The following is a 12,215-nucleotide window of genomic DNA, read 5'->3' as shown; positions in this document are numbered from 1 at the left end:
GTGCTTTTTTGGAGACAGTACGGCCCAGTACGCAGTACTGGCACCTCCAAGGCGCAGTACCGGCACCTCCAGTCAGAGCTTCCCTGGAAAGAACGGAGCGTACCGGCACCTCTGTACGCAAATGTGTGACAATCGGCTGGGCTGCGTGTCTTAAAGGGGCCACATCTGTTAAAAGGGCAATACTGGCCCCTCCCGTTTTGTTGTTGTTGTTGCTCAACTACTTTTCCCCTGGAGTACCGGCACCTTTTTATTTTAATTTTTTTTTCTCAAAAAAAGCACTGCCCCTACCACAGCGGGCACCGCAAAGCTAAGCTGCTCAGGCTTCAGCTGTAGGTGGTGGGTCTTGTGGCCCTGGGCTGCAGTTCCTTGCAGTGGGGTTTGGCTTCCTGCCCTAGGCTATAGAAAGCCTAATGCCGGCCCTACAGGGTGCCCCCCGAAACCTGCTCGCAGCCCCCCAGGACCAGCACAGCAAGTCGCAGGTGCTCAGCCAGCTCTGAACAGCTACGCTGGTGGGGTGGCCCGACTCACGCACGCTGCTCGTGGCCAGGCCGGAGGTGAGCCGGGATTCCTGCCGTGGAGAGGCTAAGAACAGAGCCCCTCCCATTGATTTGTGGGTTTGTTTGTTACCCTCTTCCTCTCACCCTGCCCCGGCCTGCTTGTTTGCCTCGCCCACCTGCTCCTTCCGGTCTGGCTACACCGTAGGGCCTTTGGAGCAGTGATTGCCATCTATATGTTTGTCCAGCACCAGGCAGCATGGGGCCCAGCCTGGGTGTGCCCATGGCATGTGGAACCCCTCCTCTCCTGGGCATCGTACGGTCCCAAGCTAGTGGCATTGAGACCACGTACAGAGAGAAGAATGAGCCTGCTCTACAGCCTTAGCCACCAGCCAGCTGGCTCTGGGGACATGCACTGAGGTCCCAGGCTTGATTCTGCTCGCAGATGACTGGGGTTCGCCAGCATTGCACTTGCAATATGACTACAAAACAGTAGCACCCCCAATAACAAGCAGTGTCTTTGCTTATTGGCTAGATGCCAGCTGCTTGCCGGAATGGGATGGAATTATCTGCTGGCCTGAGGGCTCCCCAAGCCAACGGGTGTCGGCCCCCTGCCCAAAGTACATCCACGACTTCAACCACAAAGGTACGCTCGGACAGCATCTCGGCTTGGCTCGCGGGCTCTGAGCTTTCAATCCAGGCTCTTCGAAGGCGTCTCAGAGGGAGTCGCGCAAATCACTCGAATTGCCCCCCTGAGAACATCCCAGACTAGGGACGAACACAACCTTGTTCACCTGGGATACGTCTAGCCTACAGGCTTTTGTCAACAGATACAGTCGACAAAGAGCATCTAGATTGCATCCAGTTCTGTCGACAAAGCAAGTCGCTTTGTCGACATGAGAGTGTAGACGCAAAGGACAGTGTAGATGCAATAACGCCTTCTGTTGGCAGAACTCTGTCGACAAAAGGCGTTATTCCTCGTAGAATGCGGTTTACCGCCGCTGACAAAAATGTCGAGTTCTGTTGACGTTATGTCGACAGAACTCAGCGGCAGTGTAGACACAGGTATAGTTTTGGCAACAAAAGTCCACTTTTGTCGACAAAACCCTGTAGTCTAGACACACCCCTGAAGCCAAACTCAGACCCGACATAGTTAGTTAGCATGGAGGGAGCTAGGCCTAAGCACGTTCCCCTGGTGTCGTGCATGTGAGTCTGTCTCTAGCACTCAGTTCCCTGTCACTGCAAGAGCTAATGTAAGATTACGGTCTTAGCGCTTGGTTGGCGGGTCCCTCCACCTGGGGTGTGAGCCATGGGTTGCTCCAGGAACATGGGATTAAAAGGGCTGTTACAAGGAGGAGAGTGAAAAAGTGTTCTCATTAACCCCGAGGCGAGGACAATAAGCGAGGGGCTTACCTTGCAGCAAGGGAGATTTAAGATGGACAGTAGGAAAAACTTCCTGTCGGGATGGTTAAGCGCTGGAATTAATTGCCTAGGGAGGTTGTAGAGTTGCCATCATCGGAGGCTTTAAAGAGGAAACTAGACAAACAGCTGTCAGGGATGGTCTAGATAACACTTAGTCCTGCAGAGGACAGGACTGGATCACCTACTGCGCTCCCTTCCAGCCCTATGATCTGATCTGCAGTGGCTGGGCAGGTTGGTTTTCTTGGAGGTCCAGCTGTCCTGACCCTGTCCTTGTTCTCAGGCCGTGCCTACAGACACTGTGATGCACATGGGAATTGGGAGCTAGCACTCAACCTCAACAAGACATGGGCTAACTACACTGAATGCACCGCATTCCTCGCCCCCGCGCGCCGGCGCCGAGAGAAGGTGAACCGCAACGTGGGGGAAGGGGCGCCAGGTGGGGGGAGGGGAGAGGCGCTGCTGGAGACTGGGAGCTCCAGACGACGGTTGACGCCGGAACACTGTAGGGCGATAGTGTCAGCGCCAGGCCCTGCACCGAGGCCAGTGCTCATCACACGACCTGATAAAACACACGCGCCACCTTCTTCCAGGTGCTGCTGGGAGCTTTTACCTGCTTATCTTCCTCCAGCAACCGCCGAAGGGAGCAGCTTGCTGATTTCACCCACCAACTATCCTTCCCCTCGCCACTTCTCCCCCGCCGTGGGTCGCAGCTCCTCCCCTGTCCGCACGGTTTGGGGAGGGGCGGGGGCTGGGACGTGGACTTGTGTCTGCCCCCTGCTGGCCAGATGCCAGAGCCGGCTCAGCAGAATCCCTGGCCTGGAATCTTGCTCCTACGTGCAGTCACAGCTCCAGGTCTGTAGGCACCTGGGAGGCAGATGAGGCCCTCCTCCTTGGCCGAGTTGCACAGGAACTGAGCCGGGCACCTTTTCCCATGGGCTGAGCAGGCTGGAGCCGGGCTGAACTGCCCTTGGCCAGAATTCACCTTTCCATGGCTAAGCTGGTAGGAGACGTGCCAGTTTGGTCTCACCTGGCCGAGTTGGGAGAGTAGGTCAGGGCTCTGCACATCCCGCTTTGCTTACTCTGATGTAGGCAGGGCCGGCTTTAGGCCGATTCCCCCGAATCGGGCCCTACGCTATAAAGCCAGAGGGCCCCGCGCCATAAACCCGGAAGTGTGCCGGACGCGCTGCGGGAGGGGGAGTCAGCCCCTGGGTTTGGCTGGAAGGCGGGACTCTGCCCTGTAGCTGGGGCTGTGACTTGTTTCTTTGTGTTTAAAGGGGCTGGGACTTTTTTTTTTTTTTTTTCCTGCTCAACCAAAATTCGTGTGTGGGTTTTTTTGGGTTTTTTTTTTTTTTTGGTTAACAAAAAAATCCCGGCTGCCGGGGCCCCGTCGAAAGGTTCAAATGGGGCCCCCGCACTTCCTAAAGCCGGCCCTGGATGTAGGTGTGAGCACAGGGCCATTGGGGCCCATCCCTTGTGTCCTTCCCTTCCAGGAGGTGTTTGACCGCCTGCACACCATGTATACCATCGGCTACTCCATCTCCCTGGCCTCCCTCCTCGTCGCCGTGTGCATCCTCTGCTACTTCAAGTAAGGAGCATTTGTCCACTTCCCTTTCATCCTCTAGCCCCTGAACTTACCCGGCACTGCAGGAGAGCCCTGCACACAATGACTGGTCTGCAGGGACAGGCAACCCGATTGGATCCAAGACAACCCAACCCAACCCCCCTTGCTGTCTGGGGGTTTGACCTAAAAAGATCAATCCAGATCCAGATTTTACAAATGGAACCTCTCTTCCTTATGGGCCAGCTCCAGCTCTTGGTTCCAACCACTCCGGGCTCCCGAGTGCACTGAGCCTCTAACGCGTGGCTCAGCTGCGAGTGCGCTCAGGCGACAGGCAGGTGTTTGTAGCCGACTCATTGCTGATTGGGCGGGCATTTGTCACTGACGCGCTCCCTCTGTTGTGGGCAGGCGCCTTCACTGCACGCGGAACTACATCCACATCCACCTCTTCGCCTCCTTCATCTGCCGGGCCACGAGCATCTTCGTGAAGGACATGGTGCTTTATTCCGGCTCGCCGCCCGAGGAGCTGGAGAAGATGCGAGTGGACGCTTTAAAGGGCGAGTTGGGCCCCTTTCTGGGACAACGGACCCACCTGGCAAGTACCGAGTCATCTTCCTTCTTAGCTTACCCCAAGCGCCCAGGGAATAAAGGGGAGTTAGAATCATAGAATCATAGAATAATAGGACTGGAAGGGACCTCAAGAGGTCATCGAGTCCAGCCCCCCGCCCTCAAGGCAGGACCAAACTCCACCTACACCATCCCTGACAGATGTCTATCTAACCTGTTCTTAAATATCTCCAGAGAGGGAGATTCCACCACCTCCCTTGGCAATTTATTCCAATATTTGACCACCCTGACAGTTAGGAATTTTTTCCTAATGTCCAATCTAAACCTCCCCGGCTGCACTTTAAGCCCATTACTCCTTGTCCTGTCCTCAGAAACCAAGAGGAACAAATTTTCTCCTTCCTCCTTGTGACACCCTTTTAGATATTTGAAAACCGCTATCATGTCCCCCCTTAATCTTCTTTTTTCCAAACTAAACAAGCCCAGTTCATGAAGCCTGGCTTCATAGGTCATGTTCTCTAGACCTTTAATCATTCTTGTCGCTCTTCTCTGTACCCTTTCCAATTTCTCCACATCTTTCTTGAACTGTGGCGCCCAGAACTGGACACAGTACTCCAGCTGAGGCCAGACTAGTGCAGAGTAGAGCGGCAGAATGACTTCACGAGTTTTGCTTACAACACACCTGTTGATACAACCTAGAATCATATTTGCTTTTTTTGCAACAGCATCACACTGTTGACTCATATTCAACTTGTGGTCCACTATTGGGACCAGTTAGGAGTGATTACAGGCTGCACTTCTCGGAGGAAAGTTTCAGAGGGGTCGTCATGTTAGTCTGTAACTTTAAAAAAAAAGAGGGGTCCTGTAGCACCTGAGGGTACGTCTACTCTGCAATGCTATTTCAGGATACCGGAGTATCCCAAAATAGCTGCCCCATATCTTCAGAGGGCTCGCTATTCCGATCTCCCTGTAAATCTCATTCCACGAGGAGTAAGGGACATTTCGGAACAGTGTTAAATTTGGTGCGGTGTAGACAGCACCAATGACTAAATAAGCTATTTCGAAACGGCATCGGAATAAGCTACGCAATTTGCGTAGCTCAAATTGCGCATCCTCCTTCGAGTTACAGTGCGGTGGAGACAACCTGAGAGACTAACACCAATAAATAGGGAGCATCATGAGCTTTCATGAGCAAAACCCACTTCCTCAGAGCATCCCAGGGAGAGGTTGGGAAGAGATTTTGAGCTTCTTTTGAGCTGTCCAGATTCTGCCTGTGCAGCCCCACTACAAATCAGAGCAGCCGCTAGGGTGGTTCTAATTTATGGCAGCTTTATCTGCGCTGTGCCATTCTGGGCTCATGGAGGGACAATGTAGGATCCTCTTTTACTGCCCTATGCTTTGCCTGAGCCTGCAGGAATTTCTCCCCTGCCCTCTGCAGTGCCTTGGCCGCCCCTGTACACCACTGAAACGGTGTCTAGACAGAGGCTGGGGTTGTGGGGCACAATCTCTCCCAGGGAGGCAGTGAAGCAGAGGGAGGCAGCTGTGTCTATTTTTTTTTTTTTTTTTTTTGCAAGAGACGAGTGTGGTGGCTGGCAGCTCCCACTTTAATAAATGGGGGGGGGGGAATAAATGAACAAAGAGCTCACTCCAGGAGGGTGCAGATCAGCACAGCTGCCCACAGCTCAGCGAAGCCAGAGCCATGATATGGACTAAAAGGCTTCCATTAGCCCCTTAAGGGGCTGGGAGAAAGGCCACACAGCCACCCAAGTTGGCCCTAGCATTTCTAGCTACGAGGAACACGGCGCATGCCTGTTGTTCCAATAAAGCAGTGAACTATGGGAAGTGCGCAGGCGACCCTCTAGTTGCTGGATTACATGCTGCATCCCACCACTGTGCCACACAGTGGTTCTGTGCCGGCCCCTGCCCGTGCAACTTCTTAGAGGGTGGGAATTTTCCCCGTTCCCACCTGATAACGTCCTCCCTCATGGGCGGGAGAGGTGCCGTCTCATGCAGAAGAGTCAGTGCTCAATGGCAGAGTGACAGCTGCCAGGCAGGAGACTGGCCAGGGGCCTCCCTGATAGGACCATAGCTTGCGTCTCGCAGGACAGGTGGGGGCGGGGAGACGTGTCGAGGTATCATAGAATCATGGAAGGGGAAGGAGCCAGGAGAGGTCTCTTCCAGCTCTATGATTCTATGATCTGGTCCAGTCCCCTGCACTTACCACGGGACCAAGCACCGTCTAGATCAGGCATGTCCAAAGTCCGGCCCGCGGGCCAATTGCGGCCCGTGTTCCGGTTTAATACGGCCCCACAGGTAATTTGGCAATATCTATCTTTTATGGCCCCCAACGAATCCATATGTATTGAGATGAATACATTGTAAAATCTCAGTTAATGTCAGTTGGTCTAAATCAGTTATAAATATATTTGGACACAACATGTATACTTGGTGTTATGTTCCTGTTCATATTTTTTGAACTTAAAAGTTGACAGACAACCTTTATTACCAATAATATGTCATGTACTTTACAATGTTCCTGACATATATTTCAGCTTCCTGGATTTTTTTTTCATCTGGCCTTCAGATATGAAAGGCAGAGTGATTTAACACCTGTTTAGATTTGTCATCCATGTGACGAAATGAAAAGTATGCCGTTTGCAATAAACTTTGCATAAAATAGTTAATTTGCGTTTAATTTTAATGGTTCAAAGAATGTCAGGCAAAATGGTCGGCCCTCACGCATGTTCACTTCATCAAATCTGGCCCTCTTTGAAAAAAGTTTGGACACCCCTGGTCTAGATCATCCCTGACAGGTGTGTGTCTAATCTGCTCTTAAACATCTCCAGTGATGGCGATTCCACAACCCCCTAGGCAATTTAGTCCAGCGCTTCACCCTCCCTGACCATTAGGGATTTTTTCCTGAGGTCTGAATGTGGTTCCCATTTCTCCATGGCCACAGGTGGGCTGCAAAGTGGTGGTGACACTTTTCCTCTATTTCCTGGCCACCAACCACTATTGGATTCTGGTGGAGGGGCTCTACCTGCACAGCTTGATCTTCATGGCCTTCCTCTCCAACAAGAACTACCTGTGGGCCCTCACCATCATCGGCTGGGGTAAGCACAGACACGGCTCCCATCAAAAGTGCATGGCCAGTTAGTGAACTGCGAGAGGCTGCTCTGTAGTGTCACCCCGGTGTGACATGCACTGTCTCCGTGTAGACCAGGGGTCTCAAACTGCCGGCCTGCAGGCCGTCTACAGGCTGGAGAATATTTGCAATCCAGCCTGGGAGACCTGGTGGCCTCGGAGAGGAAATGTCTGAACCCATCCCCCAGACGCTGCCCCTTTCTGCCACCACCCCGCCCCCATGAGGGACCTGGCCTTGGGGATTACTGGGGGGCCTGATGCAGGGTGGGAGCCATGGGGGAAGCGGAGCACAATTGATGGGGTGGGGATGGGAAGAGGCGGGGTTTGGGGGACAGGTTCAGATATGCCCCCCTACCCCAGGCCTCCAGATCTCCCGGGCCAGATTGTCCATAGATGGCCCCCCCCCAGCCAGGAGTTTGAGACCCCTGGTGGAGTCAAACCCTAAAGGAGATTCTGTTAGTTCTAAGCAGTCAAAGGCATATGCCATGCAGGTCAGCAGTTCGGATTCCAGCTAGGAGAGGGAAGTGGGACACCTTATGAACCTGGCATTGGTTCATTGTGCAAACCTGACGCTTTTGCCTGTTGTGTTTCCCTCCAGGTCTCCCTGCTGTATTTGTGTCTGTGTGGGCCAGTGTAAGGGCCTCTCTGGCAGATACACAGTATGTACATTCCATTTTTTCCCCAAAAGACCATTTGGGAGGGTGAGAAATCTGCAGTGCAAATCTCTCTGTGTGATCCTACTGAACTGTGTGGTTGCAATCTGCAGGAGACCAAAATCCCTGGATTGCTAGACCGTTTTGGGGTCTATATGTGTGTGAGCGGGGAGAGGGGAGGGAAGGATCATCTTGGCTGTAGGATCAGCCTTTCACCAGTCCAGACTCGATCTAAGGTGGAAAGGGGGAGCTGGTTTAATTTTAGTAGTTGCCTCTCACCCCTTATTTCAGGTTTCTTCAAAGCCCTTATTTCCTCATTTCTTACTGGTCTCTTCAGATGCTGGGACCTGAGTGCTGGGAATATGAAGTGGATTTATCAAGTCCCCATCTTAGCAGCCATCATGGTAAGAATTCTCCAGCAGACTTGTCCTGATTCGGGTCACCTACAGAACCCAGCTGGATTCACTAGCTATAGAAATGGGCTAATCTCCTCTCTATCTTCCAAGCATTGTTTGCCATAGTGTCTAGGCAATGCCCTCTTTGGCTTCTCTTGGGGCATGTCTACATTAGGAAACTATTTCGAAATTACTTAAATCGACTTAACTCCCAATTTAACAAAATCGAAATTCCGAGGACATGCTATGGGGAAGCTTTGAAATGAGTCCGAGGCAGGCTCTGCTAATGTGGCCGCACTACCTCAGACTTAAAGCCCCCGGAAGCACTGGGGAGTTATTAGTTTGAATGACTCTGAGGAGTCTTTATTTGGAAATAGCAGCAGCAGAGCGGCCACCCTACTGCTATTACAAAATAACTACTTCGAAATTAGCTTTACTCCCCAAGGAAAGGGGGAGTGCAGATTTTGAAATAACTGGGTTGATAGTCTGCACGCTCTGCTTATTAATGCGATCTTGGGGGTTTATTTCGAAATAACGCCCTAGTGTAGACCAGGGCTTATAAGTCTCAATCCTGGGCCTGATTCAACAAAGTGCACAGGGCCAGATTGACAAAGATATATAAGAACTTAACTCCCATGGAATCAATACGAGTTAGGGTCCTAAGCACCATTGAAGATCTGAGCTGTAAACATACAGGTAAAGCTACAGATAGGTATCTAATCTGCCTGGGCACTTTTGTGCCCAACCACACAAACGACCACACCAGAGGCTCATTCAACTTCACACCCACCAATGAGATCCATGCCATCAAGTGCCAGCAATGCCCCTCTGCCATGCACATTGGTCAAACTGGACAATCTCCATGAGAAAGAATCAATGGACACAAATCCGACATCCAAAAAGGCCACACACAGAAACCTGATGGGGAGCCCTTCAACTTGCCCAGTTGGGTCCTGTGATGAAGTCACTAGTGTGGATGGGGTTGACACTGGGGTTGACTGGACCTTTAATAACTGGACCTTTAATAAGGCCATTCATCTGAAGAAGTGGGCTGTGCCCCCAAAAGCTCATGATACCATCGACATGTTTTGTTGGTCTCTAAGGTGCTGTTAGACTATTCGTTGTTTTTTAAGTTTTTCCAGTCCTCTCAATGCTGGTTAGTTTCCCATTACAGACAAGCTTTTACCTGGCCACATTCTGCGTATTTGGATCATAAAGTGATTGGGGGTGTGTGTTTGTATTGGCAGGTGAATTTCTTCCTCTTCCTCAACATCGTGAGGGTTCTGGCATCGAAACTCTGGGAGACAAACACAGGGAAGCTAGACCCTCGGCAGCAGTACAGGTGAGTGGCCACAGAGAGGAACTTTAAGCTTTAGTGTAAATAGCATCTTGGACCAGAATCTGGTCCAGTAGAGGAAATAAGTAGCACTAGTGTCTGGCTCTTAAAATTACCCATTTCAAGCCATGTGAGCAAGGAGGGCTTTCAGCTAGGTTCGACGGGAGGCAGGTGATCAAAGCCCACAGGTAAGGAAAAACATGGAGACCTGGGAGACGGCTCAGAAATGGGAGGGAGCATGGGCTATAATAGCAGAGATGGAGGGTAAAGGCAGAACTGGGGGCAAAATCAAGTCAGTATCTTAGATGCCTGTATACAAATGCAAGAAGTATGGGAAATAAGCAGGAAGAACGTGAAGTGCTAATAAATAAACACAACTATGATAGAGCTGGTATCACAGAGACTTGGTGGGATAATACACATGATTGAAATATTGGTATAGATGGGTACAGCTTGCTCAGGAAGGATAGGCAGAGAAAAATGGGAGGAGGTGTTGCCTTATATATTAAAAATGTATAAACTTGGACTGAGGTGGAGATGGACATAGGAGAGAGACTTGAGCATTTCTGAGTTACATTAAAAGAGGGGGAAAACAAGGGTGATGTCAAGCTAGCAGTCTACTATAGACCACCCATCCATGCAGAAGAGGTGTATGAGGCTTTTTAAAAACAATAACAAAATCACAGGATTTGGTGGTGATGGGGGACTTCAGCTATCCAGACATATGTTGGGAAACTAACACAGCAGGGCACACATTATCCAACTAGTTCTTGGACTGCATTGGAGACAATTTTTTATTTCAGAAGGTTGAGGAAGTTATTGGGGGAAAGTGTTCTAGATTTGATTTTAACAAATAAGGAGGAACGGTTTGAAAATTTGAAAGTGGAAGGCAGCTTGGGTGGAAGTGATCATGAAATCATAGGGTTCATGATTCTAAGGAATGGTAGAAGGGAGAACAGCAAAATAGAGACAATGGATTTCAGGAACACAGATTTTAGTAAACTCAGAGAGCTGGTAGGTAAGGTCCCATGGGAAGCATAACTAAGAGGAAAAAACTGAAGATAGTTGGCAGCTTTTCAAAGGGACATTATTAAGGGTTCAAAAGCAAACTATTCCACTGCGTAGGAAAGATAGAAAGTCTGGCAGGAGACCACCTTGGCTCAACCAGGAGACCTTACATGATCTAAAAATCAAAAAGGAGTCATATAAAAAGTGGAAACTAGGTCAAATGAGAAAGGATGAATATAAGCAAACAACACAGGTATGCAGGGGCACGATTAGAAAGGCAAAAATACAAAATGAACTAAATCTACCTAGAGACATAAAGGGAAACAAGAAGACATTCAACAAATAGATTAGAAGCAAGAAGACGGCCAAGGACAGGGTAGGCCCATTGCTCAGTGAAGAGGGAGAAACAACAACAGGAACCTTGGAAGTGGCAGGGGTGCTTAATGACTTCTTTTTTTTCAGTTTTCGTCAAGATGGATGGCGATGGGATGCCTAACATAGTGAATGCTAGTGGAAATGGGGTAGGTTTAGAAGTTAAAATAGGAAAAGAACAAGTTAAAAACTACTTAGAAAAGTTAGATGTCTACAAGTCACCAGGACCTGATGAAATGCATCCTAGGATACTCAAGGATCTGATAGAGGAGGTATCTGAGCCTTTAGCTATCATCTTTGAAAAGTCATGGAAATTGAGAGAAATTCCAGAAGACTGGAAAAGTGCAAATACAGTGCCTATTTATAAAAAGGGAAGTAAGAACAACCCAGGAAACTACAGACCAGTTAGTTTAACTACTTTGCCAGGAAAATAATGGAGGAAGTAATTAAGGAATTCATCTGCAAACATCTGGAAGATAATAAGGTGATAGGTAACAGCCAGCATGGACTTGTAAAGAACAAATCATGTCAAACCAATCTGATAGCTTTCTTTGGTAACAAGTCTTGTGGCTAAGGGGGAAGTGATGCATGTGGTATACCTAGACGTTAGTAAAGCATTTGATATGATCTTGCATGACTTTCTTATCAATAGGGAAATACAACCTAGATGGAGCTACTATAAGGCGGGTGCGTAACTGTCTGGATAACCACACTCAGAGAGTAGTTATTAATGGTTCACAATCCTGCTGGAAGGGCATCACAAGTGGGGTTCCGCAGGGGTCTGTTTTGGGATCGGTTCTGTTCAATATCTTCACCAACGATTTAAATGATGGCATAGAGAATACACTTATTAAGTTTGCAGATGACACCAAGCTGGGAGGGGTAGCAAGTGCTTTGGAGGAGAGGGTCATAATTCAAAATGATCTGGACAAACTGGAGAAATAGTCTGAGGTAAATAGGATGAAGTTTAATAAGGACAAATGCAAAGTGCTCCACTTAGAAAGGAACAATCAATATCACACCTACAGACAGTGCTTGTGTAACCACCAGCAAGGTGGATTTGAACCTGGGACCTTACTATAGGAGCCTCTGCCCTCTGATCTAAAAGCCAGGTGGCTCTCAGCCCATGCTATAGAGGTCTCTTGATCTTAACTGTTGCAGTGGTCTCAGTGCCACTTCCATTACTCAGTAACCACACTAGGTGCGTGGGTCACACTTGGTCCTGCTGCGAGGGCAGGGGACTGGACTTGGTGTCCTCTCGAGGTCTCT

At 49.7% G+C, this 12,215-nt stretch overlaps 1 protein-coding gene across 1 annotated transcript in view; it reads left to right on the top strand.

The window, feature by feature from the left end:
* Nucleotides 1-12,215, top strand: part of LOC102463818 (parathyroid hormone/parathyroid hormone-related peptide receptor-like) — a 36,549-nt gene that overhangs the window by 18,439 nt on the left and 5,895 nt on the right. The window contains exons 3-10 of the mRNA XM_006125789.3: nt 1,030-1,140; nt 2,197-2,321; nt 3,407-3,501; nt 3,883-4,069; nt 6,998-7,151; nt 7,781-7,841; nt 8,173-8,239; nt 9,478-9,572. Of these exons, the coding sequence (XP_006125851.2) occupies nt 1,030-1,140; nt 2,197-2,321; nt 3,407-3,501; nt 3,883-4,069; nt 6,998-7,151; nt 7,781-7,841; nt 8,173-8,239; nt 9,478-9,572 (895 nt within the window). The remainder of the gene's footprint in view (nt 1-1,029; nt 1,141-2,196; nt 2,322-3,406; nt 3,502-3,882; nt 4,070-6,997; nt 7,152-7,780; nt 7,842-8,172; nt 8,240-9,477; nt 9,573-12,215) is intronic.

This window comes from Pelodiscus sinensis, chromosome 29 (assembly GCF_049634645.1).
Source record: "Pelodiscus sinensis isolate JC-2024 chromosome 29, ASM4963464v1, whole genome shotgun sequence".
In the NCBI taxonomy this organism is placed as follows: domain Eukaryota; kingdom Metazoa; phylum Chordata; order Testudines; family Trionychidae; genus Pelodiscus; species Pelodiscus sinensis.
Note: the sequence above shows the minus strand (reverse complement) of the source record. Positions and strands in the feature narration are given on the sequence as shown.